Raw genomic sequence first — 25,727 nt, 5'->3', positions numbered from 1 at the left:
CAACAGAAACAGCGAGCAGCCGCTGAGCCCCGACCCCAAACCAGGCTCCCCTCAGGGAGCTTGGCCACAACACAGCCCCGTCCCACTCCTAACGACTATTTAAGCAATTAATACTCACTAAAGCTGTGGGAGAGCATGGTGGCGGTGGTCTCAGGGGTTTGGGGTGGCTCTTTCTTGCACCCTGTCTCCAGCAAGTCCTCGCAGGGCTGGAGCTGGCCAGGCAGGTCTCCTCAGGCCACAGCTCCCTGCAGCCACCTCATCCCTCACCACAGCTGCGTGTGATCTGCAACGAGCCCTAACGAGCCAGGCCCAGCTGCCCCTCACGCCCGGGCCTCCATGGAGGCACCTCCAGTTTCAATCCCATCTCCGGAGAGATGTTCTGCACACCTTCAGGGCAGCGGGTCCTAAAATAAAGGTCCTTTACGGGGATTTTCTTTTGAGTTTCACTTCAGCATCAGACTCCATTAAGCATTTCACAAGCAACATCCCTACCCCTTCCTCATGCTTCCTATAGTAAACGTGGTATCTTTGTAACACCAAAACACTCATTTCTCCTTTTACTCATTTTTCTGGGGCCACTCAAGGGCTTTGGGATGAGAGAGGAGAGAGCTGGGCCAGAGCTGATGAAGCCATTGCTGCCCTCTAAGGTTTGTGCCTGCAAAGAGTCTCCGCTCCAGGCAGCGCCAAGAAACGACACGCAGCTCAGCGTGAGCATAAACCATCTCCATTTTATATGATGCTGGAGCATGGGTCATTCTTCGTGTACAGTTTCCCTCCCTTTCTGCAGTTCCCAAAGCTCGTGAAAGCCGGCAGGTGAATGTAACCCCCAGCAGCGGGACCGCATCCCCAGGAAGGGTTCGGGTTGTGCAGACTCGTTAAATTAATCTGAAAGTTTTGCCTTGAACCCACAGCGCACCCCGTACACACAACTCCATTCGCACAGTTCAGCTGGCACGTTTGCAACCTTTATTGCATTCAGCATCGGAAAACCAGAGGAGGTTTTGTTTGGTAACGGAAGCAGGTGCTCCGCTGAGAGTCCAGAGGGGGAAAGGAGAAGAAAAGTCTTGTGTAGTTTTAACCAACTCCAACAGAGAAGGAAGGTGCCTTCCGAGAGCACTGCAGATGTGGATACTGCAGACAATGCGACTTCTGCTGCTGTTCAGGCACTGCGGATGAGGCGAAGCTGTTAAATAAAGCAAAAGGCAGCCCTCCAAGAAGGAGCGAGGTACACCAGAAGCTGAGTAGCGCAAGCAGAAAAGCCCTCCTATACATAGCGAGGCCAACACACGCTCACGGACATCAGGACCTGGCTAAATGCTTAAAACTTCCAGTTCAGCTGAACTCCTTACCTGCAGGTGCAGGATTTTGAAAAAAATAAGTCTGGGGAAGACGACGGTGGTAGATAGGATGCAGGGAAAGCAGCTTTCTACACCGCTCTGACGCGTACTCCCCTTCGAGGGGCTGACAGTGACCCCGCCAGCCCAGCAGCAGTCAGAGCACACTCCTGACCCTCTGCCCACTTGTGACCCTCCAAGATGTAAGCTAGCTGCTAGGAGCAAACAGCGATCCTCCTCAAATACCAAGGGAACGTGCAGGGCTTATTGTCCTATGACCACATATTACGAAGCACAGTTAGCTCCACCAAAGAGTAAACATGAGCTATGAATCATGATGTTTCTCTTCTCTTGTTTCTTGCCTCCCTTCCTCCTGCAAGGAAAATCCACGACCTGTTTACAAAGCAAATTCTCTGCATAAAATTGAGTTCCCTGAGGAACGCTGCATAAGGATTCCCTAGGAAAAAAAAAATACACATCGTAAGGTCAGGTGGAAATTTCAACAGCTAAAGGAAAAATCCAAAACAGGCAAAATGAAAGTTTTAACATCTTTGGATACAAAATGTTTGTGCAGCTACAAAGCTATCCCAGGAAAAACAGAGATAATTTGACTCATCTAACAAGACTTATGAGCCCGGCACATTAAGAGTTTGTTTTAATTGTATTACACTTGGAAATGAAAGCATTTTCAGCCACATATCTGATTACAGGCATCAGAGGCCATGAGCTGAAGGTCAGCCTCTCTCTCTCTCCGCTATTTAAGACACACTGCTGTTGCAGGCCTGCCCATTTACCCTGGACGGGATGAGGTTCGGTTTTGCAGCTCCCTTCACACCTACAGAAGCTCAGCTTCCCGTCTGCTGGCTGCAGGACAACTCCCTTCACAGCTCCCCAGGCTCAAAGGAACGATAATCCTCCTATCAGCTCTGGCTCAGGAAGATAAAAAAGCAATTCATTAAGATCAAACATCTTATCCGTAACATACGACTGCAAATTCTTACGGTCTTTTCCAATTTGCAGAACCCACCTGCTTTTCAAATCAAAATACTGCCGGACAAGACAAAGGTGACATTTCCCTGAACCACCCTGCTATGCCCGCTGCCTTCAACTCATCACACCAGTGAAGTGACTTCCAACTTTCTCCTCATTAAGCTATGACTTGCCATTCTTTCCACTACTGTAGAAGTGACTGTCTTGGAGAAAAAGAATTCCAGTAAGCAACATCGCTTACAACAGGCTATCTAAGGTCGGCGTAAAATGAGTTTTACTCAAGTCATTTTTCACCTTAAGCATAGTACTGTGAATTCAAGGCTCATCCATGCTCTTCCTACCTGTGAAATCCTACTCAGATTTCCCTCTACAGTGGTTACTCATGACTACCACTGGCACTTAGAGCAGCACTTACCACGCTGCTTCACTTGCCAGGCTCTATGATGTCCCACCATAAAGCATAAGAGCTGCTTTGTGTTACTTTTTAGTTCCACCAAGCTCATTACAGGAACCAAAGGAGCTTCTTCACCAGCATTAAAGCCTGTTCTCCTAATCCGCCAGTACTTAAAGTAGAGCTCCTTTCTTTTTATTCTCCAAATGCTCTTGATAAACAGTAGCAGAGCATATGAAGAAGCACTAGCTCAGATCTTGACAGTTCAGTCAAAAAAGGCATTTATATTTCCGTGCTGATTTGGAAACTTCAAAGAATGCATAGAATTTTTTCAAAAGCAACGTACCTTACTTTCAAAAAATCTATTTCATCTCTGCCCTGGCTGACGAGGTGTCTCCTGTTACCTATTGTGTGTGTACGTGTACATGTGCTTTCTTCAGGCCTAGTGCTTGATACAAGTCCAAAAACCTGAGTGAAGCTGAAACACTGCAAGGCATAAATGGAAGGCCAAATCCCACAGTCCTTATACTTCAGTTCAAATTCCCAGCCCTATAGTGGAGAGCATCACAGGATTCAAGCTGTACATTCTACGGTACTTGGTGACCTCACTGAAGAGGAATTTAAGATGAAAAAATTCTACCCTGGAAAAAGCTTGATTTATGAAGAGTGAAGTAGGCAGGGTTCCCAGTGATCACTGCTACTTGGAAGCTTGCTCCCAGGACTCCTGATGCTTTGGCTACACTAATTTCATTTGGAGACTAACAACTGTCAAGTTCCTGGCTTGGACTAAAGCTCTGGAGCAGCCCAAAAGCTCCAGAGTGTGGCAAAGGAGATAAGATTGCAGATGTCCAAGTAATAACACTCAACAGAAGTCTCATGCCTGTTCACGTCGCATTTTACTACCTCATTAGCTTTCACCAGATCGGATGAATTGGCTCTGTGGTCTCCAGAGTCCACTGGTATTATTATTATTATTATTTTTTCCTCAAAAGGTCTCAACAGCTAGCAAATGAGCTGATCTCAAACTTAAGGAAGACGCAAGCATGGATGCAGCAATCCCATTCTGCCTTCATGTATTAATCACTTCCAAAACAGCCCAGTGCAACAACACAAGCAGTTCTAGTTAGATTAAAACTTATCACTGCATTCTTGCATGGGAAAGAAAAGAGGCATCTCATGTTTGATACAGTGTTGGCTGACAGACTTAGCTTTGGAAAGGATTCTGCGATTCTGTTCCCTTACTGTTTAAATTTAAATAGAAGAAAAAAAAACCAAACATGTTCCTGAGTTGAGAACTGTTAAGCCTTCCCTGACAGCAAGGTAAAATAAAGCTCCTCCAAGCACAACCAAGTAAAAAGCTGCTATAAAAAAAAACCAAAATCTAGGCACATCAAGAGATCTCAAAGCAAATCTGACACTGCTGTGTGAAGAAAAGGTTCTCACCTTCACCTAAGTCCAAAATTATAACAACAAGTCTCTACTCTTTTGTGAAGTTCAAACAACTCTTCTCACACACAGGTTGATGCAGAATTACCGAGTAATTGTTTGTCCCACAACCAAGAAACAGGAAGTTCATGTGTGCTTAGAGATCTCTGCAGAAACGGATTTTAAGACAACAATGGGTGCTTGGAAATATTACTTAAGGGGAGTTTTGTCTTCATCAGTTTTATTTGCTTTTCTCACCAGAGCACTCGGAACACATTCAGTCATATGTTTAGAGCTGCCATGGCCTTCACCAAGGTGACGTGGTTGTTTGAGTCCGTCTCTCTCCTGCTGCTATCTGCACAGTTACTCTTGTTGGCTAAGACCTTTTGTCGGTGCCTTTCTTCCTGCCGCTTCTTCTTCTCTAGCCGCTGCTGTTCCTTCTTTTGTTTTTTAGATACCTGAAAGGGAAGGATGAAAACACAAAGCTGAAAACACACGTCTTCTGCTCAGTTGGGAAAAAGTAATACACTGGAAAGGAGACAAGCAGGTATCAAAGCAGCTGCCAGGGACCGTTTATTCCAAACTACTTACCTGGACTTTATTTTGTGTCATTTTGGGAAGAGTGCCACATGTCACTATTAAGTGTTTGTATCAGAGAAGTCACAGCTGTAGCAGCAACAAAATCCAGTGAGGGGAAGCTCTTTTTAACTCAAAGGAGAAGATAGTTGCTGATTAAGCAATCCTAAGCGTTCCCCTAATCATTAAAGGACGCGTAAATCACTGCCAAAACACCCTTCACTTACCTTTGGGTTTCTGCTAGCTCGATTCTCTTCACCAGATCTAGCCTGTTCTTTGTTGTTTTCTATTTCACTTTGATGCAAGCTCTGATTTCCAAAGATTCTTGAACCACTTCCATTTTCTTCCCGCAGAGTTCTGCTACATGATTTCTGATCTTTGCTCTGGGGATCACACTGCTCCTCAGCACCTATCAACAACAGAGGTTTTTCTCAGACACACTCTACCAGAAGCTGTCTCAGGGTCAGCCATTTCCTTCTCCCAGACTTTCTGGAAAAGTGGGGTTTTTTTTGGAAGCTGAATTGAATCTGCCCTCACTAATAACCTTCCTGAGTACAGAAAGGCTGAGACGGCAGCACAGCCAACAGCAAGCTTCAATCGCTACTGTCCCTACTGAACTGCTGTTTACAGTGAACACTAACGTCAGACAGCATTCTTCTGAAGCACCAGGTGACAAACTCCATATACTTACTGATTCTTTCCACTTCATTCACTTGGAAGATGGCAAATATTGCCGATTCTATATTGTAGTCTTCCACTTCCAGAATGTGGCTTACTAAATCAATGTCCTGTCCACAAAAGGAGAAGGATAACACTGAAGAGAGTTCAAATCACTGACATACATTCATTTAACAAACATCTGCACCACTGAGAGAGGGCTGCTGTCTGCTTTTACAACCTGTCAATTAGGCTGTATTCCATTTCTGAAAACGGTGAGGGAGAAAATCTTAAAATCTTGATGATATCAGGAAAAAGGAAAATGCTGTTTCAGCGTAACTCTCTTGCTCTTGACCCTTTCTGTTATATGCATTTTCACAATGCAAGCAGCAATCTGCAGGAACCACACAGGCGATCCAGTGACAAAAGCTAAGGTTCACAGAGTAACTAGTCATCTGGGATGTTCAACTACAGACATCCTCAGAGGATTTCAAATTTTACAGAATTTGTTTCAAAGTAAATTTTCTGAGAGATTGCAAGACAAACCTTCCAAAATTATTAGGTGTCCACACAGAGTACGTATTCCATCTGCATTTAAGGGTTGAGTCTAGTATGAAAACCATCCTGATTTGTGGCTGTGGTACTGAAATTGTCCAAGATGAGTATTTCCCAGAATTTTTCCCAAGGCTACTTTCATGTATCAAGAAGGTTTGAACATTAAGCGTAAGAAGGCTACTCAATACTTACTGAACATCCAGTCGCATTACACACTTTTTGTATAGCATCTTCCATTTCAACTTCAATCTCATCTTCAGAGTCACCCTTCTGTGGCTTCACTTCCTCCTCCTTACTCAAATCATTTTTGCAAAGCATCTGCAAGAAAAGGAAAGCCCACCAGATCACACAAGCATGTGCAGCAACTTCATCATATGCAGTAAAAAAACATATGACATCATAACAAATTTAATTATTATGGCACACTTTTCTCAGAAATATCCTGTGTCAAAGCGTCTTGGAAATTGTGTAACTTCCATCATCATTGACACCGTTTCCCATGACTCATACGCTACTGAGCAGCCTCTCACATACTACAAGATCATGCATACCAATAAACAATCACTGGCTTTTTAAAGGAAGTGTTAGTTTTATTACAATACCACACATTATACAGTTGTGTGCAGAGAACCTCAAGGACAGCACAGCTGACTCCTTATTACAAAAAAGTGAGCTATGAAGAGGACTACAGTATGCAGCTGTTGCATTTCCATCGCTTTCCTCCCTTCCCTTTGTTTTTGCACTCCAGGTGCATGAGTATGTGATTTAGATGGGATTGCTTCAAGACATCTACAGCCCACATCACAACATCAGACTTGGGATTGATTTTCAGCCCGGTAATTTAAACACTTCACAGCCTGTCTCAAGAGAGCAGGCAGCACTAGCTACAATGACCTTAGGGGTTTTTCTATCCCCAGTGTGACACAGGGACCAAACTCTTTTCTCAACCTCAATGCAAATGAGAAAGGAAATCAACTGGTAACATTCATCTGTATTGTTTATCACCCACAGCTGACTCAGGTCATTCTGTCATAACCGACCTCCATCTGAAGATATGCTGGAGCTTCAGAATCGTCATTGATTCTCCTCACACTGTCATAGTGCTCTCCATAACGATAGGCAATATGAAGTTCCCTCACATTGTTTTTGTCTGTGCCCCGAATCTAAATGAAACAAACAAATTGCAAATGAGGATTTGGAATCAACTTCAGCATTGTATTTTTCAAAGTATTATTTTTTTTTTTAAGCAATGATAAACACTGTGATCAGAAGCAAAGTATGTAGCTACTGAAGCATCTTTAAACAGGAAGAATTGACCTAATAATCCAGATGTGCCTACAGTAACAAGAGAGCTTCTGCCTCAGGGGTAATGTTTGAAAACCAGAACACAATGTTGGGTCAATTACATCATAACAAACAGAACATGTTATGAAAATATTTCAGTGGAAAGCTCAAAACTATTTTCTAATCTTTCCAGAGAGGCTATTAGTTTTCTGATCATATTCCCAGACCCAGTTTCAGTGACAGCTCCCATTGAGCGTACAATGCCTTTTTCCCCTCAAACATGAGGAAAAAAAGAGTCCGTTCAAGTTACGACCACAGTGGAAACAGACACCCAGAGTAAGTTTTGTTCTGCAGTTGGGACAAGATGCTGTTTTAACAGTTAGCATTTGAAGTGGGTATGTTTTGTTTTTAAAAGAAAGACTAATAGAAATAAAGCCAAACTATGAAAATGTATTAACTCCATTCAGTAGCACTGTTAACAACCAAACGTTCCTTTGCTTTGTCAGCAAGTCCAGCAGTTTCCACAGAAAATTCCTGCCCTATTATCTGTACTGATGCAAGAATAATTCCTACCCTGATCATCAGTGTCTCCAACTATTAGCTAAAAGCTACACAGCATTCCAAGTCTTGCAAGGAATGCAGAAAATCACATTGCATTTGCACATCTCCTTTGCTTACCTGTCAAGCCAGAGTTCAAAGATCTGACAGCTTTCCTGGAGAAGACGTCAGCAAGCAAATGACAAGAAACGCTTGCTTTAGGGCTCCAGAATTTCCCAATCCTTTTAAGTCTTTGAATCTGCTTATCCCGACTTACAGAATATACACCAAGTCACCTTTCAACCACGTCTGCAGTTTGTGTTGTACTTCAGATTTCACAACAGATATTCTCCATTCATCTATTTTACACTTGTTCACCTTTAAGTTCCAACTCAACACTTGGTTATAATTAACTCCTGACTTTCATCCTATTAAGTTATTCAACATGTTGGATTCGAGTAAGATTTATTTTCAACATTTCTCCTCTGCCAGAGCGTAAAGAGCTATTTAACAAATCCCAAAGGTCTTGAAAGATTATTCTGAAAATTAGTCAATTTAGCTCTCAGTAGTGAAGCCTCTTTTTGCGTGCTCTCTCCACAGTACACTGGAACTGTACGTAAAAGATAACTGCAGGTAAAAAAGGCAAAAACACTGAAAAAAGGTAAGCAGTTATCCAAAAAGCCAACAAAATAACCTATACATCTAAGCTAACTTGAAGCTCTACATTTACAGTCACTACCACAAAAAGTTAAAGGGCATTTAAAGCCCTAAAAAGTTCATGCAGAGATGCCCATCTCCAAACAGCTTTTGATTAGGCTACAGCTTGAGAAACACCTGGAGGTCCTGAACATTTCTGCTCACATTTTTCCAGCTTAGCTGCAGCGTATACAAATGGTTCTCCTAAAATTAAAAGGATAACTCACCATTGGCTTCAGAGTTGGGACCAAAGGAGATAATCACACCACCAGCTTTAAGCATCTTGCTGATCTGCCTCTCTGGAAATGCTCTCTTTGGAATCTAATCTAAAATTTTGCCAGGGCTCCAAAGCAGAGAGAGAGAAAAAAAAAGTATGTAGATGTATAGAAAAATGAAGAAAAAGGGTGTCCTGGGTTAGTCAAGTATAGCAACTTGCTAACATTGTCACCATGTTGTGATCCCCTACATTACCTGATGCCCTGATGTATCCTCTGTGCGGGTCGGAGACTCCTTATGTTACAACTATTAACAGCTCTCTTTACTTACGTCATTCTCAAGAGCCTAAGACAACCTTTCATTAACAAGACTACATTCATGCAAAACAGAACCTCATCACAAACTCTGTATTTACAACCCTGGAAAGGTCAATGAATGGTGAAAAAGAGTCTAAGGTTTTCAGAAGGATATACAAAATATCGATAAGAGTTAAGTACACTGAGGTGAGTATCCGGTTCAGAACAGTAACGAAACATGAACAGCAGCCCATGAACTCTCCTGCAGGGTCATTACCTCTGTGCGCTCTCACAGGTCAAGCGGGTGAGTATTCTCACTCATTTGTTTAATTGTCAGGTACACTTTTTTTTTTTTTTAAATATGTAGGTTAGCTGTGTTACTGAACACAGCTGCCATATAAATAAGAATTTAAACTTGTCTGGGTTCAGGAATCCACCTGACACTGTTTCAAATGTGTTTAAGACACCACTGACAGCTTTCATCTGGTCTTTTATCTTTATTGCCCTGTTTAACTTATATACTTCAGTGGTTCTGCCTGTAAATTGGGGCCAGAAACTATCCTGACTTGAATACAGGTTCTCACTTGCTCAATAAACAGGCAGAGATCGAGCGTGGACCCATTTCGGTGTGGACTTGCCACAGAAAAATAACAGAAAAGAGAGTAGGAGAGACTTGATGGATTACTTGTTCCAGTGCCCTGCTGTCGGAGGAAACCATACACACGGTCCTTTCCAGCAGCTGATTAAACACCGCCTTAAGGTTTTAAAACTTCTTCCCTCTTCTGCCCAGTCCAGAACCTCATTTCTCCAACTGACAGAAACCTTCTCATTCCAAATCCCATGCAGAACTGGTGGAGCTTCATCCCAACACACTGCAGGGACTGCCCTGCTAAACCTTCATTTCCATATTCCTGAACCTTATTATACAGGTTTCCTTAAGCCTGGCTGAAATTCCTATCCGAAAAGTCACCCACACGTAGTCTGATCTTCAGGAGAGAGAAACGTATCAATGAAGCCAGTAGCTTAAAACCAAACTAAACCATACTGCTCTGCCTCTACATACTTATCTTTCATACATTCATCGTTTTCTTTCATTCCCTCTCCTCCTAGCTGAAATCTGGAGTGTTTTCCCTCAAGGCTGAAAAAGCAAGCACAGCCCTACACCATGTCCAGATAACTACGGCTACCAACCACTCTCTTTTAATAAATCAGGAAGTTTCAACACTATTTGTATTCATCAGCTAAAAATCAGGCCAAAAGAAAGAAGTTTTGTTTCTCACCTGCCACAGCGGAGCATTAAGCTGATGAATAACCACATTCATTTGATTGTTCCTTGCAAAGGCCACAATAGCATCGTTGCCAGCAAAGGTACCAGGCTTTGCCAAATTGGTAACTAAAGGAAAAAACATTCAGAAGAGTTGGAAACCTAGTTTCTGACACTTCCAAAAGCACTAGAGGGATAGCGAGTAACAAAATTTCAACACAACCCCAAGAAATTCTGGAAAGGAAATCCCAACTGTGAAACAGTGACTGCTGAGGCAAGAATTTAGCAGCGGCAGAAGTTAATGCGTCTTAAACGACCACAGAAACCTCTAAAAAATGCAGTACACCCTTGGATTATGCAAGGCCGTCAGCGCTGTGTTAGCTCAGAAGGAAGAGTGCCACGTACTGAATGACCAAACCGCTTTCATGCATCACCTGCATGGTACTTGGCACATCCTCGAACCTGTTAGAACAAAGGCTGCATCAGTCTCTGCTTTGGATCTTCCCCTGGGTTACCACTACGAAATATCAAGTGTCAAGGAGAAAAAGAAACCCACTCAACACCCACCATTATTCAAGGAGAGCTAGACAATTTTTGCGAGTTCCTTTTGAAAACAGCAAATTTTTACTCCTTGCCTTTTTTTGCCTCTCTTCCCTTCTCCAAGTTTCTCCTAAATTTAAACAATTTCCAAGACAAATATAATACAAGTTTAATAGCTCATCTTTCTACAGAAAGATAACAGAGAGAAATGTAAACCCACCGTTTCTAAAAACTAGAGGAGCCCTAACATAGTTCTGGGATGAGGAACTGTTTAGTAAGAAGGTGCTCAAATGAGATGTAATCACATTACACAGTAATCCCTTCCATTAGCGTCCTATGGAGACCATACCGTGTTTCTCAAATGGCACATCATCTTCCACAAAAGGCTCAAAATCCTCCCGTTGCTTTATCATGTAATCCACCGTTTCCTGGCGATGTCTGAGGTGGTTCCGTGAGTGCCCCTCAAGCTGGTCACCAAGGGCCCGAAACAAACAATTGCTACCGAAAGAGAAACTGCAAGTTAGTGTGTCTGAAACACAGCTAACAGATACACCATTAAACCAACGACTGGTGTAGCAGCAGAAAGAATATGGTGTTAAAGGGAAAGCAAAAGAGCTGCGCTCTTTCTTCCCAGAAAGTTCAACATGGATATGAATGTGAAGTAGGACCTAGTCCCTGTACTTTGAATGGCTGCTGCTATTAGAAGAATCGTTGGTAAGAACATAAGGTTTTGAGTGAACATATCATCAGCTCTAACAGAGTAAGTCAAGGGCAGTTAAGAGTGCTGGGCCAAACTGTCTTCAACTGACGAGACAAATGACATAATGCAGCAAAGAACAACCCAATGATCTACTAAGCAATTTCTCAGCAGACACGTCTAAAGCCCCTTTCACCCAATACTTATGGACCTTCCTATGCCCCGCTCAGCAGGCCAGCGGAGCCCTCAGCCCCCCTAGGGATCAGGCCTAAGACTAGCAGAGCCCTCAGACGAGCAGGTGACCACCAAGGGAGCCATCAGCCCCAGGGGGCACAGCCCCGCACAACCACCGAGCAGAGCCCCCTGATTCCTGTGGGGTACAGCGGGGAAGCCCTTAACCCTGCAGAGCGCTGGGCCCACTCAGCCCCGAGGGGAAAGCCCTCAGCCCCCGGGGCCACAGGCTCCCCACCACCACCCGGGGGAGGAGAAAGCCCTCAGCCCCCGGGGCCACAGGCTCCCCACCACCACCCGGGGGAGGAGAAAGCCCTCAGCCCCCGGGGCCACAGGCTCCCCACCACCACCCGGGGGAGGAGAAAGCCCTCAGCCCCCGGGGCCACAGGCTCCCCACCACCACCCGGGGGAGGAGAAAGCCCTCAGCCCTCGGGGCCACAGGCTCCCCACCACCACCCGGGGGAGGAGAAAGCCCTCAGCCCCCGGGGCCACAGGCTCCCCACCACCACCCGGGGGAGGAGAAAGCCCTCAGCCCCCGGGGCCACAGGCTCCCCACCACCCGGGGGAGGAGAAAGCCCTCAGCCCTCGGGACAGGAGGCCCGTGGAAACGCCGGCCCCGGGGATGCCGGGGAGACCCGTCGCGGCGCTCACCCATCGCCCGGCACCTCCCGCAGCTTGAGGCCGAGGGCGCGGAGCTGCCTGGCGAGGCCCCCGCCGCCGGAGCCGGGGCCTGGAGCCGGTCCGGTGGGGGACTGCCGGGACCGCCGCGCCTTCCTGGCTCCGGCGGCAGGCCGGGCCTTGGCCGCCTGCTTGCGGGACATCCCCGCACGGCGCCCACTGCGCCTGCGCCGCCGGGCGCCCCTCACGTGACCGCGCAACCATCGAGAGCGGCGCAGGGGCGGCCAGAGCGCCGCCGGTCTCCCCCCCCCCCCCCCCCCCCAGGCGGATTCCTCCAGGAGGAGGAGGAGGAGGAAGAAGAGGAGGAGGAAGGCGAGAGGAGCGGGTCCCGGGAGGGAAACTGAGGCTGGGGGAAGCAGAGGGCTCTAGGGATCACAGGCAGTGGGAACTGCGAAGGGAAGGAGGGTGCAGCCAAGCGTCAGGAGCAGCTGAGAGAAGGGTGACCCGTGGGGAAAAGGCTGGGGAGGATGTGAAGAGCCGCACCATAAATCACTAATATTGTACCAAAATGCTTCGCCCGAGACTGCCAGGTTCTCCGCCTCGTTAATTCTGCTGTCACTCTTCTTGGGAGAAGATTTGACTACCCGCGAGGTGGCACCACGAGAACATGGCTGACAGCAGCGGCGGAGGAGGAGAGCTGGAAGAGCAACAATTAATTGCTGTATGTGTAATGCCCTGAACCCTCGTGTCCTACTTCCCCGGGCACCGAGGGAAACTCTGAACCGCGGAGGGGGGCTGGAGAAGGGGGCACGGCAAGAAGACGGCCACTCGTCCAGAGTACGGCTCTTGGGGAAGATTTCGTACCATCCTCACGCTCTGCCACCCTCCCACTCTTCTCACCACAACCAGTTGGAGAAGTCACACAGAATCACTGAGGTTGGAAAAGACCTGTAAGATCACCAAGTCCAACCACCACCCCAACCCCACCATGCCCACTAAACCATGTCCCGCAGTGCCACGGCCACACGTTCCTTGAACACCTCCAGTGATGGTGACTCCACCACCTCCCTGGGCAGCTTATTCCAGTGTCTCACCCACCACTAACAACCCCCGCGCTGCCGTTCTGTCCCTTTACTCTCTTTTTCCTTGCCCTGCCGGTATCGCAACAGAATCTGCCCGATGCTGGCAGAGCTGCTGCGCATCAGTCAAATCTATGTCTAATTCCTACCTCTCTTTGTTCAGGAGGCGCATCCCAAGGGCTTTGTGACAAACGCTAAGGAAACATGCCAAATTTGGGAACAGACACTGAGATAATGACTGAATTGACTCCCTTGGCATGAATGTCACAGATGTGCCATGGAAGCACATCGCAGACTGACAAGGCGAGACAAATATTGCCAGGTAGGACCCTCCTGCGAGGCGTTCCAGGACCCACTTATCAGGTCAAATAAGCATTTGTTAGTACCTTTAAGTTGTGTTATTTCTTTAAGTTCCTCTTGTCTAGAGTCACAATCTGAAACATAGCATGAGCACAGGAAGAATCTCACAGGACTATCAACAGTATCTTCTCGGATGTTTTGAATATTATTGTGCTCAAAGACCTATGGCAAGGGAGGATTTTACTCTGAAATGACACGACTGCTCTTTTATCTCCTGTCATAAACAAGTCCAGAAGAAGCATTCCATAGAAACACATTTTCTTATGCAACCATACTAAAAGCAGGAAAACAGGAGTGTATAAACTGACTGCAAATGATTAATGAAACAGTAATTAGCCCAAGTAGCATTCAAGGGCTGTAGGCAATTCAGTTAAGTACAGCCTGCATGCAAGCCAGCAAACATCACTTGTGATGCCAAGGACAAAGCTGAGTCAAAATTAGGGCAGGTCCTTTGACACTTGGCGGAAAATTTCATCAATGGAGGACAACAAGGAGCAGACATTTTTAACCCAATATGACTGATAAAAACTGGGCAGAGAGACCACACACTCCCCTGAACAGCAGGAATTGCACGGTTGCGGCCTCCCGAGACCCCCACACAAGATCACGCTTCCTCCCCTGGCATCCCAGAGCAACGTGGCAGTAAGCCGCACCCCCGGAGAAGTGTGAGGACCTCTCCGAAGCTCGACACACTCCGCTTCCCCTTCCCTCAAGCGAGTTGTCCTCGCTGCTGCCATGCATCTGTAGCAAAACAGCGACGCCTCTCAACCAGCTGGGAGTTTCCAGCAGATGCAGTCAAAAGGCACGCAGAAGTCACCCATTGCTAGAAGACAGAGCAAACAGACATGGAGGCAGGAATTCATCCCACCAAGTTTTTAACTGAAATATTTAAGTTAGGAGTGTAGTTGCCCCTCTTGGTGTCTGTTCCAGCTTCCCAACATCTGCAAGCCAGTTTCATACTGTTTGAATGATTAAGAATCTGTAAATTTTAAGACATTTCCATTTTGGACACAGGAACTGACAGACTAAATTTGAAACTTCTAAAGCATTGTAAAAATGGCAGGTCTGTCTTCTATTTTCCCAGATCTTTTCTTTTTAACAGCGTTAACTTACTAATAAAGAGGTATGTGAAATGCAATAGAAAGTTCTCCTATTTTTAAACATAAATGTGCCTTGCAGTTCCCCAGCCCACTTCCAGACATTCTTGCACTTCAAGTATGAGTCCTGCTTCTGCAGCTGAAAGATCTTCAGGCTCCTAAAATCTGGGGTCACCCAAAAGTCCATCAAACACCACTACGTGCCACGTCAGCAGAAATACAACAGGAACCCCCAGACACTTTTATGAAGTTTGCTTACAACAAACCTCCTACCATTTCTCAGCAAAGAAGAACAAGCTCTTCTCACCTCATTCCCCCATGAGCAAGTTCATGAGATTAGAGTCTTCCTGAACTCCTCGCCCTCTGAAATTGCAGTTGTTTCATTTCTTTCTGTTGGAGGGAGAGGCTGGTACATGGCAGCGCAGACAGCTTGAGAATTCAGGTGCACTTGAGGCTACAGACTTGGTACTGCGTGTCTTCTACCGGTAATGCTGAGCTAGTATGGCTTTCTGGGATTAGTGACCCTTCCTTTTCCACCTTCCTGCCTTCCACAGGATTCGTGCTGAGAAACAATTTGTATTTTACCCCTCAAATAAAAAGGTAGAAAGAAAGTAGAGAGTGAGGGGCTTTGTTCAGGCTTTTTTTTTTTTTTTTCAGAAGAGCGGAATATTAACAAAACCACCTAACAGAAGGGCATTCCCGAGTGCATGAGGTTGTCCTCTGAACACCAAGAAAAAGAGGATGGTCCTACCAAGACACTAACCTTGCTTTTAATTTCCAGATCTCTCCCACGGACTCCGTGAGACCCTATGTGACCCTAAGTCATGCTTCAGTTCGCATCTGAAGCCCTCTGATGACTGAAACCAACAAGGATGCTCCTAGGATAAAAGAGCAGGAAGACAGGACATTCAACACTCAACATTAATAATCTCAATCTCATTCTTCACTTCGTGCTGTAGGGTAACAGCTGTAGGGTACTGAGTATTGCTAAAGCAAGAGCAAACTTCCTACCCAGAGCACTCAAAATTGGTGATACTTACACTCTCTAATCAAAGCACTGCATTCAGTACACCAATGTTAATATTAGATAATTCCTCCAAATCTGTCACTGTCCAGCAAAGCAGCGTTTAGAGACCAATGAAATAGCTTTCAACAAATAAAGTACTAATTTAGTAATACTGGTAGTGTCTGGCTATCACAGTGAACAAGGTTGCAGTCTGCTAATGCCCTGGGGTCTGCTTCTGGACAGGAATTACTCAGTGATATTATCAGCCGTTGTAAAATGCCTTGGCCACGAAGTTAATCATTAACTCAGGTCCCCATCGCATAAAAACATCGTATATTAAGAGCACAACACACTTGAAGCTAACTGTCACTAATCAATCATGCATACAGCAGGAATAAAGCAACACATAAAAGGAGCCAGAAACTCAGCAAATCCTTCAGCTAAGGGAAGACAAACTGCACCGAGGTTTATCTCCATGGAGAAATCCACTGACAAGCTAAGCAATGAGAACGGATCCACAGCTCCTGGAGTACCACAGGCTGAAAAGGACAGTCCTGCACCCACCACGGAAGGTGCTGCCAAGATGAGCAGAGCAGGACCCCTAACAGAAGGTGCTGCAGACGTGAAGAGGCTGGGATTCACTGAAGAACGTATTCAAGAAATGGAGAAACCTTCAGGCACAGAGCGAGACAGTCCTGATGCCTTTAAACCAGCGATTTTGGAAAAAGACTGTCCAAACTCAAAGCCTCTCGTTACGCTAACGAACTCAAACTCTCCTGAAGTATGCAGTTTTGAAATGAACCACCAGTGTTCAACCACAACATCTATTGATATGGACTGCCTAGTCTGCTTCAACAAGTACAACATCTACAGAGTACCAAAGCTCCTGGACTGCCAGCATGCCTTCTGCGCTGTCTGCCTGAAGCTTATCCTCAGGAAAGAAGAGAGTACCTGGATAATCACCTGCCCCCTGTGCAGAAAAACCACTTCTGTGTCAGGAGGACTGATCCGCACACTTCAAAATAAAGAAGACATCATGGAGCACTTGGAAAACCCCGATATGAATCCTGAGGTACACGTCTCTGCCATAGGGCTGGACAGCAATAGCTGGATTCAGACGAGACAAGATGCTTTATACAGAGAAGAAAATGTTCCAGCAGACAACAGACTGGCTATCCAGAGACTTGTGCTGCTCCTGCTGCTTGCGGTGATTCTCACTATCGTCATCCTCCCGTTCATATACTCTGGCCTGATAAAATGGGTAGTTTGTCTCATGCTGATTTTGGGGTTGGTCATGTCTATGGTGCTTTGCTGCACTCCTAAATTCTCCTGGAGGCGTAACAGGGACTCGCTCACCTCCTGCCACAAGGAAACTCACATCATTGCTATTGCCTGAAACAATTAACGTGAGCTGCCTAGAGATAATGCACCGGTCCTGCCTGCAAAGCTGCATGTCAGGCATGCCAGTCAGTTATTGGACTTTGGAAGCAATCGTTCACGTGATAAATTCAACAGGTGCCTAAGCTGGCTCGATGGCAATGCACAGTGTTGTTAAATTTCATTACTGGAAACAGAGTCAAATATTTATACGTTGATATTTATGAGATAAAAATGGTAGGCTTTCCACACAATTTTTATCCCAGGCTACTAATTTTGTTGTTTTGCTTTTGTCATTTTGTTCTTGTTCGTGTCAGTTCCTGATTAGCACTGCAGAACATTATCTGAAACACCTGACAGACGACATCCTGTGAAAATCCCTAGCTGTGGTTGCGTTTTCCCACTCTCTTAACACATGTACACCTTTTCTTGTGACAATGTGGGGAAGTGAGACTGCTAAATCAGGGACTGGATGCCTAGCCTCAATGGAAGAGAGTAGTTTTAACCCAGATGATCACTTTAATCCCTGTCACTGCCCAAATGGTTGTTGGCAGGGATGGGAAAGGGACTAGGAAAAGGGGATGCCAGTTAATGCCATTTTAAGTTACACACGAAATTGGAGAGGAAGAGGCAAAATCAACACTCGTAATCTTGAGTTTGTGGCTTGCAAAGGGCAAGGCTCTCAAAAGCTCGTGACCCTCCAAATTCCCCATGTTATTTAGCACAGAAAGAGTTCCTCTCACCTGAACTCCTTTATCTGGCTACCTGCACTGCCTCTCTTCTTGCCTTCTTTACATTAAGTATGACGTTGCCCTTGGAGATGCTCACAGAGATAAACAGAAATCTGTCAATTGCTATACCATACCACATGTGAAATTTTTATATGGAATGTGTCCATTAAAGTTTAATAATGTTAATTGCTCATTGACTTCTGTTTCAATTCCTCACTGACAACTGTCAAAACATTTCAGTTTCCTCACTGACAGGAACTACCGCTGAGAAAGCATATTAGGGAATCTGTACAACTGAGTTGGCGAGTAAAGCAAAGAAGTAATGTGCTGGTTTTTTTCCTTGATTTAAAAAAATACTTAGTTGCTAAGAAAATATCCTATAACCCAACTAAAATTAAATTGGAAAAAAATTAGGAGTTTGCTCTAGCTAAGTTACATTTTTAAGAGTACCACCGATCTCAGTAGACCTTGAATCAGGCCTGTGGTAAATATTTGTGTTTGATAAGAATGGAAACTGATGTACTCCAGTTGCTCAGTATATAAATATACATAGTGTCTCACCAGGAGATAAACCAGATTAGACTAAGAGGGTAAGGAGCTGCTGTCCTCCTAGAGTCTTGGAAAAAACAAGTCTATTTTCTGCCTAAGAACATGAACCTTCAAGGGAAAGAAATGCTTTGGTTTTCCTAATATATTTGGACAGCAACTGACTTATTGCAAAGTACATATGTAGTAACATTTGCTAATAACTAACCAGAAAAAAGCTTTTCAATTGGGAAAAGGCAGGTAGTTTTAAACCCAAATACTGTATTATTCCAAATACAAAGACTGGACCAGATATTCAGCTGTACTGAAAATAATTTCAGAAACTCTTGCCAAGTCTTTCAGCTCATAGACAATTTTCCTGTCGAGTTCTCTTCACCAACACTAATGGGTGACTGGTACTGTAAAGGTTTGTAACAAATATATTAATACTGGCCTGAACGTAGTGTGCGTGAATGCGTCAGAGTAAGCTAGAAGGGTTAAAGGAAAATCATGTGCTAGTTGCTACAGAACACTGATCTCATTCAAAGGACCAGATAGCAAGGAAGAAATGGCTTGTCCTAAAGATAAGATGACAAAGATGAACTGAACTAGAGCCATAAAATAATCCTAATTAAAAAAAAAAAAAAAAAGATAAAAGGTGGGGAATTTTGCCTAAGAGGGGAAAAGACCAAGCAAGATACCCAACAACACCTACTCCAGAAGGGCGTATGTCACACCCAGTATCAGTTTGCCATCATCAGTCAAGAAACATAATGAAGATTTTAGAGGCTGCGTCCTTTGTCCTCCATATCACACACAATGGAGCCTGGCCAGCCCCTGTGGGCTTGTCAGCACATGGGTGTGATCAAATGAAATCAGAGAATGAATGTGAACAGGAAAAATCAGTTTGTTACGCATCACCCTGCCCTTCCAAAAGGGTGCGTTCAATTTTATTACACTAATTTCTACTGTGTCAAAAGATGGCCAACAGAAAAGGGCTTCCCTCAAGGCAGTATACACCAGTGGGAAGGAAGCATGCATGCTGTGCAATGACCAGTGAGAGACTGAAAGAACCCCGATGGATCCATACAGTAAGATCACCAGCTGTGGAAGTCCAGGTTTCCACCCCATTGCTTTGTATCAGCACCTTCCAAGCCTGCGTTCAGCAGTTCAACTGAGATGTGTCTTCCTATGAGAGCCACTAACAATCAGCTGATTCAGAGTTCATAGATGTTGGTGGGAGTCATTAGGCCCTAGAACCCGGTATCTTTATAACAGCTGTTGATTCTCATCTGACAAGATAAGGCTCAATGACAATGCAAACCTCTGAAGCAGCAACTACGTTTATGGAGGAAAGGCCAACAAAATTGTATTCCTATTCCAAAACATAAAGGGTTTGCTTGTACTCAGTTTTAATTCATGACAGTCTTTTTGGCAAGAAAGTTTCAGCTCCCAATTACCTTGCCCTGCTTACCTTATCTAGTTGGCTCCCAATTTTGGATAGTGATGAGGTAACACACTGTAGTGTGAAAGAGAAAGGTTCATAATGAGAAATAGGCCCAGGCAGTGATATTCAGCTGTACCTGACAAACGGCATAAATACCTGAGAACTGTGATTTACAAAGACAGAATCCCATTGAGACATTGGGAGCATGGTAAGACCCAACAATGGTATTTAAGGATTATAGTCTGTATAGACAGAATCCTGGACCAGAAACTTCAAAGGTGTTTTGTTTAACAATGCATGTACACAAGCCAGTTTTAATTTAAAAATATGCCTATCCTTTTGTCATACTGTGCTCCCACTCTGCCCCCCTACTCACAAGGCTCTTCCAAAAGTCACAACTTTCCCTATCCCAATCCCTTTTCAGGCTTCTCAACAAACACCATCACCATCGCCCACCACAGTCACTAGTTACTTATATAAGACAGCAAGACAGGTGCCTGAAAAATTTTGAGTGTAGGTGTTCTAAATTACTGTCAAATGTAGAAGTCTCACTTTATCTACAGAACTTTAAATTATCCATAATTGTGCTGGCTTTGATTACTATTAAACTATATAATGAGATCCCACGTTTACAACATCTGGTAAAACTCACTCCTAATTTTCATTCCACTCAACTTATGTTTTGGTCCACTTTTAACAGCTCTTTTGCGTTATCACACAGACACAAACAGGTGAAAATAAACATGGAATAAATAACACATTTCACACTTCCACATCGCTGAGATTCTGTACAAAGACAACTTTAGGTCCTCAAACACAGAACCGTCAAACCTAGGAGAATCTAATTTGCAGATTTTGGTCTGAGAGCACAGATTTGCATCCAGGTGATTCCTTGCTTGTTGTGAACCATTTGCAACTTGGCCACTGTGTTGTGAACCATTTGCAACTTGGCCACTGTGTTGTGCAGTTACCGAAGTCACAGGCAGAGTAGATACCTTCTGCACCCTAACTGGGATCAACAGAACTCACCTTCTGAACTTCAGCGTCACATTTAATGACTATATGATGATGCATAAAATACCTATGCGTAACATGAGTGTAACTTGTGTGAGTAAACCTGAGGGCATCTAGTATTAGTAACAAGCAACCAAGACAAGATTATTAGGCCAAACCAAAATCAGCTTTTAAACAGAACTTGTACCCAAATTTTTTAAAAAAATTTATTTGTTAATAAGTCCCACATAGCACATTTTAAAGCATAAACTGGTTACCCCAGCTACCAAGCAACCAAAACTAGTTTTGCTGTCGTGAAACGTGCTCATACAGAAAAAATGCTCTCCTTCATGTGCAAAAAACCCATATTTCTCCAAAAATTACTACCCATTGGACTTGAGGGTTCCAGCCTGAGACTGGTCTCAGAGCAACTGCATTTCTTAAAACCCCCAAAACACAATGCAAAAGTCTTACGCTCAGGTGGCTGAACTCCAAACCCTTAGGATTGCTGCAAGGCCAATTAACCACAATGGCGCAAAGCCTCCTGAGCTGACTGTGCCTGTAACCCCACTGCTATCAGAAGCAACACATATACAGCCCTTATATTTTCCTGATGAGTGCATATATATATGTATATACACACACTTCAGCTTCTGTTCATATGGCTTTGGGATCCCACCCAGTAACACAGCACAAAGTGCAATGCAGCACTGAAGCTTTAATTTACCTCAGGGTAACCCTCAGAGACACCAACCTGTCCTGCATTGGAGGAGGCAAAGAAGTCTTGGTGCAGCAACCTGAGAGCAGCTTCACCAAATGCACACCGCTAACTCTCTCTGTAACCCTCCCTCAGGGAGGGAGGAGTTCTCACAGGGGAAGTAGGGCTCTGAAGGGAGAAAAAAGGCCGGTACCCACGTAGGCCTAAACCCCAAGCGATGCACCAACAGGGCGGACAAGGCCCAAGACTGCAGATAAAGGTAGGCAGCGAGGAAAGAGCAGCTGTACCCATCTCATGGTGGAGATGGACCATGAAAGGCCCCAGGAAAGGGCCGGGAGCCGGGTAAAGGCCGGCCCGGAGCTGACCGCCAGCCCTCGCCATCACCTCAGCCCAGCGCGGCTCCACCCTCCGCTCCGCAATCTACGCGCCTCGCTACGCCAGTCGCGTAGGGAAGCGTAGAGAAGCAGGACCGCTCAGAGCAGCCTGCCAGCCGTACGCAGATTACGTAGTGGCGGCGGGAAGGGCAGGAAGGGGCGGGCGGGCGACGGCGGAAGGGAGCGCGGCGGCTCCTATTTGAGGCCGGGTCGGCAGCAGGTTGGGTCTGGGCCGGGAGAGGTGGGGAGAGGGGCTGGGGATGGCTGGGGTGCAGCTCCGCGGGCTGAGGGGGCGAGCGGGCGGGACCCTCTCCTCAGGCCGCTCCCTGAGGGGAGGGCTGTGGTGGCGTCCGCCTTGCTTGCTGAGGGCTGGTTTCCTCTCCTCAGTGGTTCTCAAAAGTGCTACTTTCTGTAAAAAAAAAGCCTGTATTCTATCAGCAGAGGCTTCAAACACAAAGGACTTGCCATAAAAGTGAATATCGGCAGCTGTGGAGGTGTTGGTCCTCACAGCTTTCCCAGTTGAGGTGGTTTCCTTCACGTTTTTCCCGCTGGCGATTTCTCTCTGCAGCTTTGCCCATCCTCTGTGTAATGAAACCGCTTCTCAGTCACTGCTGCTACAAGCGTCCGCCTTCACCGAATCAAATGTGCTCGGTTTTGCAACTACTTAAGCTTTTAGCTTTTACATGTCCCCGTCCCCTCAGTCTCCATTTTACGTGTAGCACACGTTTCTGCGGTGACCGTCTGTATTGCATTTGTATGTTTTTGTGGCAAGAGGCGATTTTATCTGGGACTGAATTGCATTCCATGTTCATACTTCGTATCTACTGATTAAAAGCGAAGGGCGTGGTGCCCCCAGCATGTAAGTATGTGTGTGGCTCTGGAGCCCCGCACAAGTGCCCAGAAAAACTCATCTGCCCAAATGTTTCTGCAGTCACGGTGTTGTGTCCGATGCTTAACCGCAGTTTGGCCATGCCGTCCTCTGGTGTGCCTTGCTAAGGGACTTTTTGGCCAGCCCCATCTGAATATATCTACAGCTACTTCTCTGAAGTCGATGAGATGCCTTTTGAGGGTCTCTGAGATTAACGTGTCAGCAGTTTGGTCATTTTTGTCATGGTTTAGGACAAACGCAATGCCAGCATCTCTGTATCTCTTCTTCCAGCAGTAGGGAGCACGTGTGTATTGTACAGCTTGAGATCCACAAAAGGATTATCTTTCTGCTTTCCAAATAGGATTGTGGGAGCCACTATATAGAATACACCACATCTCAAGAAAACAAAGGGCTTTGTGTGAAAAGTGTGTGCTGGAAGTGATAAAAAATTTCTCTTTCAAGTGACATCAGATTATGGCAATGCTACTGATTGCTGAATCACATTGTTCAAGACAGAGATGTGAATTCCAGTGCCACAAGCTGTAAATAACTCTCTGGATATATTTCTAGCTCTCAATTTCCTCATCTTGGATTTAGTGGCAAAACTTCTTGGCCCAAGTTTTCATTACTAAATCACATGTTGCCAATTTTTTATGCTGTGTGTCTGAAAATCCAAGCCCATTTTTTCCTAGATATTTATGAAGAAATAGATATCTGTGCTGGGGAACATCCATCGAGCGTTCTGATCAGAGCATCTTCAGAGTAAAGAAAAATATTTCAAAAACTTTCGCAGGGTATTCCAGATGCTCAGCATCATGAATTGTTTGTTGCATAACGGCAATAAAGTTGCATGTGAGAAGCCACTATGGTGTCACTCCATAATTGGTCACATCTTTTATGTTATTGGGAAACAAGGTTAAACAGTTGTACTGTTTCTAGGTCCTTTTTAGTAGCTGCTTCACTTTTCATATGAGCCTGTGTTAACAATAAATCTATTGCAGTGGGGAAGGAGATTTTATTTTCAATGCTGTTTCACATAATAAGCTCATAAATCTGTGTCCAGAGGTGAGTAGACATGCCAAGTAATTGTAAAGTTATTGAAACTTTAAGCGTTAGATTATTTCTGGGCAAATTGGTCCTTAAATCTGGACGTTTTAGGAAGATCAGAGCCTAGTGAGAGATGTGAAAGGGGTTTTGGGGGTCCAAATGAGGTCTTTGGAGCTCCTGAGGTAATAAAACAATCTTGGGATTTTGTAAGAAAGTCCTGGAAAGCGTGGGGACGTGCCTCACGCCACTTTCACAGCTGCAATTCAGCAAGTGTAAATGCCGCCCTGTGTTGAAGTTGGTACCAGAGCGGGCCCGCCGGGGGCGGGATTGATCCCAGGCACCCGCTCGCCCCGGGGAAGCATAATCTGGCCCTTCCCTTCTCTGGTTGGTATGGAAATAACAGAGTTTATTTATTGCTGCGAACTTTGTGCTCCCACGTTGCTGGAATGTGACGTTTCCATGGAAACGCACCGAGATGCCTTAGACCGGTGTGCTCAAGCCACGGATGGCATCAGGAGATACGTGTTGCAGGGGGGCTGAGCTCTCCCGGGGAGAGAGGTGCAAGTTACGATAACCGTCGGCCCTTGAGTGATGAATTTTCCTTGCGTTTATACATCAGCAGTTAAACAGTGCAGGCCTTGAGAAATATGCATTCCCTCAAATAAATTTGTGATTGGCAAGGCAAGACAGACACCTTTCCTGGAAGACCATGACAGGCGGCACGCAGATAATAAAATCTCTTTAAGAAGAGCTGCTCCTGTGCTGTATTTCTTTCTTCTGGGGCTCTAAAACTATCCCATAAATGGTGTCTGCATCCTCTGAGATTCAGTACTTGGTTAAATCCACTACAACAGGTTGTAGTGTCACGGGCTCCTAATTCCTATTTCGCCACCTTCCTTTCTACAGGGTTTAGAAGAAAGGAAAAATTTAAATAGGAAGTATATCACGAAATAGGTGGTTTGGGCCCCTCAGAAACTGGTTGAATCTTGATGAAGTCAGTAGAAATTTCAGGTAATGTAAGCGAGCTTTGGAGCAGGTAGTTACCCACGTTGAATTGTGAAATGTGCTGTTGCCACGTCTGCTTGATTTCAGTCATCTTGGTTAGTTGCTGGTATAATCGGAGCTCTGGGGAGCGGTTGTAAGGCGTTCAGCTGGAAGCGTGCAGTCGAAAGGTGCGTACACATCTGCGCTCTAAAAAATAATATTTTGGCCCAGCTCAAGGTCCATGTGGCGCAGGGATCTTATGTTTAGGGAAAAAGCAGCAGCAGGTTGTATATAGGAGAGAATGTTGCAAGCAAAGCTTAGCAATCTCCATGGGACACATTAAAAGTCCTCCTCGTCAGAGGCTGCATCTGGACTCAACTTTCTTAACACTGTCAGCAAAATGAACAGAGGAGCAATTTGGGTTGAGGATGAGAGAGGCAAATTATTTCCCAGGCAGCTGTACTGGTCCCTGCACCAGGTGCAGAGCTTTTATTCTACATGTTATTTTTGCGGTAAACATGAATGATATGCCTGAGCAGAGCCCAGTCTCTTTGCATCTTGAAGGGGACTTCTCCTTTTGCTGTGTGAAGTATTGTCCGCTCATTTTGTGCAAAACTTTTGAGAACTGGTGAACAGAAAGTCTCCTGTTGTCTTCTTTGGTCACAGCACCATGTTGTGGGGGGATACACAAGCTGGACCTTGGTAGACTTGACAATACAGTGAAAAAACAAAGGCAATTTGTTTTCTTGCTTCCTGTTTGTTTTCCAATTGTTGTTTGTTTTTGTTTTTTTTTTCTTCTGCTTTTTCCTCTTTG

The 25,727-nt window shown here is 45.2% G+C and overlaps 2 protein-coding genes across 5 annotated transcripts; one reads left to right on the top strand and one right to left on the bottom strand.

Moving 5' to 3' along the window:
- Window positions 1-957: 957 nt before the first annotated feature.
- OTUD3 (OTU deubiquitinase 3) lies at window positions 958-12,510 on the bottom strand. 4 transcript variants are annotated; one of them, XR_009484498.1, is made up of 10 exons: window positions 12,341-12,510; window positions 11,111-11,259; window positions 10,238-10,350; window positions 6,969-7,091; window positions 6,121-6,246; window positions 5,408-5,504; window positions 4,944-5,125; window positions 4,399-4,598; window positions 2,129-2,260; window positions 958-1,791 (listed from the first exon to the last, which is right to left on the bottom strand). XR_009484498.1 is itself a non-coding variant. In XM_059829954.1 (9 exons), exons 1-8 carry the CDS (start codon window positions 12,508-12,510, stop codon window positions 4,422-4,424), a joined length of 1,137 nt encoding a protein of 378 aa, XP_059685937.1. In that variant the 3' UTR covers window positions 2,080-2,260; window positions 4,399-4,421. The 4 variants fall into 4 exon arrangements, 2 of the variants coding, with proteins under 2 accessions (XP_059685937.1, XP_059685936.1); XM_059829954.1 differs by lacking the exon at window positions 958-1,791 and having other exon boundaries at window positions 2,080-2,260; XR_009484497.1 differs by lacking the exon at window positions 958-1,791 and having other exon boundaries at window positions 2,241-2,260; window positions 4,159-4,598.
- A 3,814-nt stretch (window positions 12,511-16,324) lies between these two features.
- RNF186 (ring finger protein 186) lies at window positions 16,325-17,245 on the top strand. Its single transcript, XM_009812034.2, has one exon. It carries the CDS (start codon window positions 16,325-16,327, stop codon window positions 17,243-17,245), a length of 921 nt encoding a protein of 306 aa, XP_009810336.2.
- The last annotated feature ends 8,482 nt before the right edge of the window (window positions 17,246-25,727 follow it).

This window comes from Gavia stellata, chromosome 27 (assembly GCF_030936135.1).
Source record: "Gavia stellata isolate bGavSte3 chromosome 27, bGavSte3.hap2, whole genome shotgun sequence".
NCBI classification, from domain to species: Eukaryota; Metazoa; Chordata; class Aves; order Gaviiformes; family Gaviidae; genus Gavia; species Gavia stellata.
Note: the sequence above shows the minus strand (reverse complement) of the source record. Positions and strands in the feature narration are given on the sequence as shown.

Coding starts and splice junctions, on each gene's coding strand:
- OTUD3 (XM_059829954.1), bottom strand. CDS start 12,510: ATGTCCCGCAAGCAGGCGGCCAAGGCCCGGCCTGCCGCCGGAGCCAGG. Junction 7,092..10,237: donor TTAATGCTCCGCTGTGGCAG/GTGAGAAACAAA, acceptor TGTTTCATTTAG/ATTCGGGGCACAGACAAAAA. Junction 4,599..4,943: donor GAGCTAGCAGAAACCCAAAG/GTAAGTGAAGGG, acceptor CTTCCCTTTCAG/GTATCTAAAAAACAAAAGAA.
- RNF186 (XM_009812034.2), top strand. CDS start 16,325: ATGGAGAAATCCACTGACAAGCTAAGCAATGAGAACGGATCCACAGCT.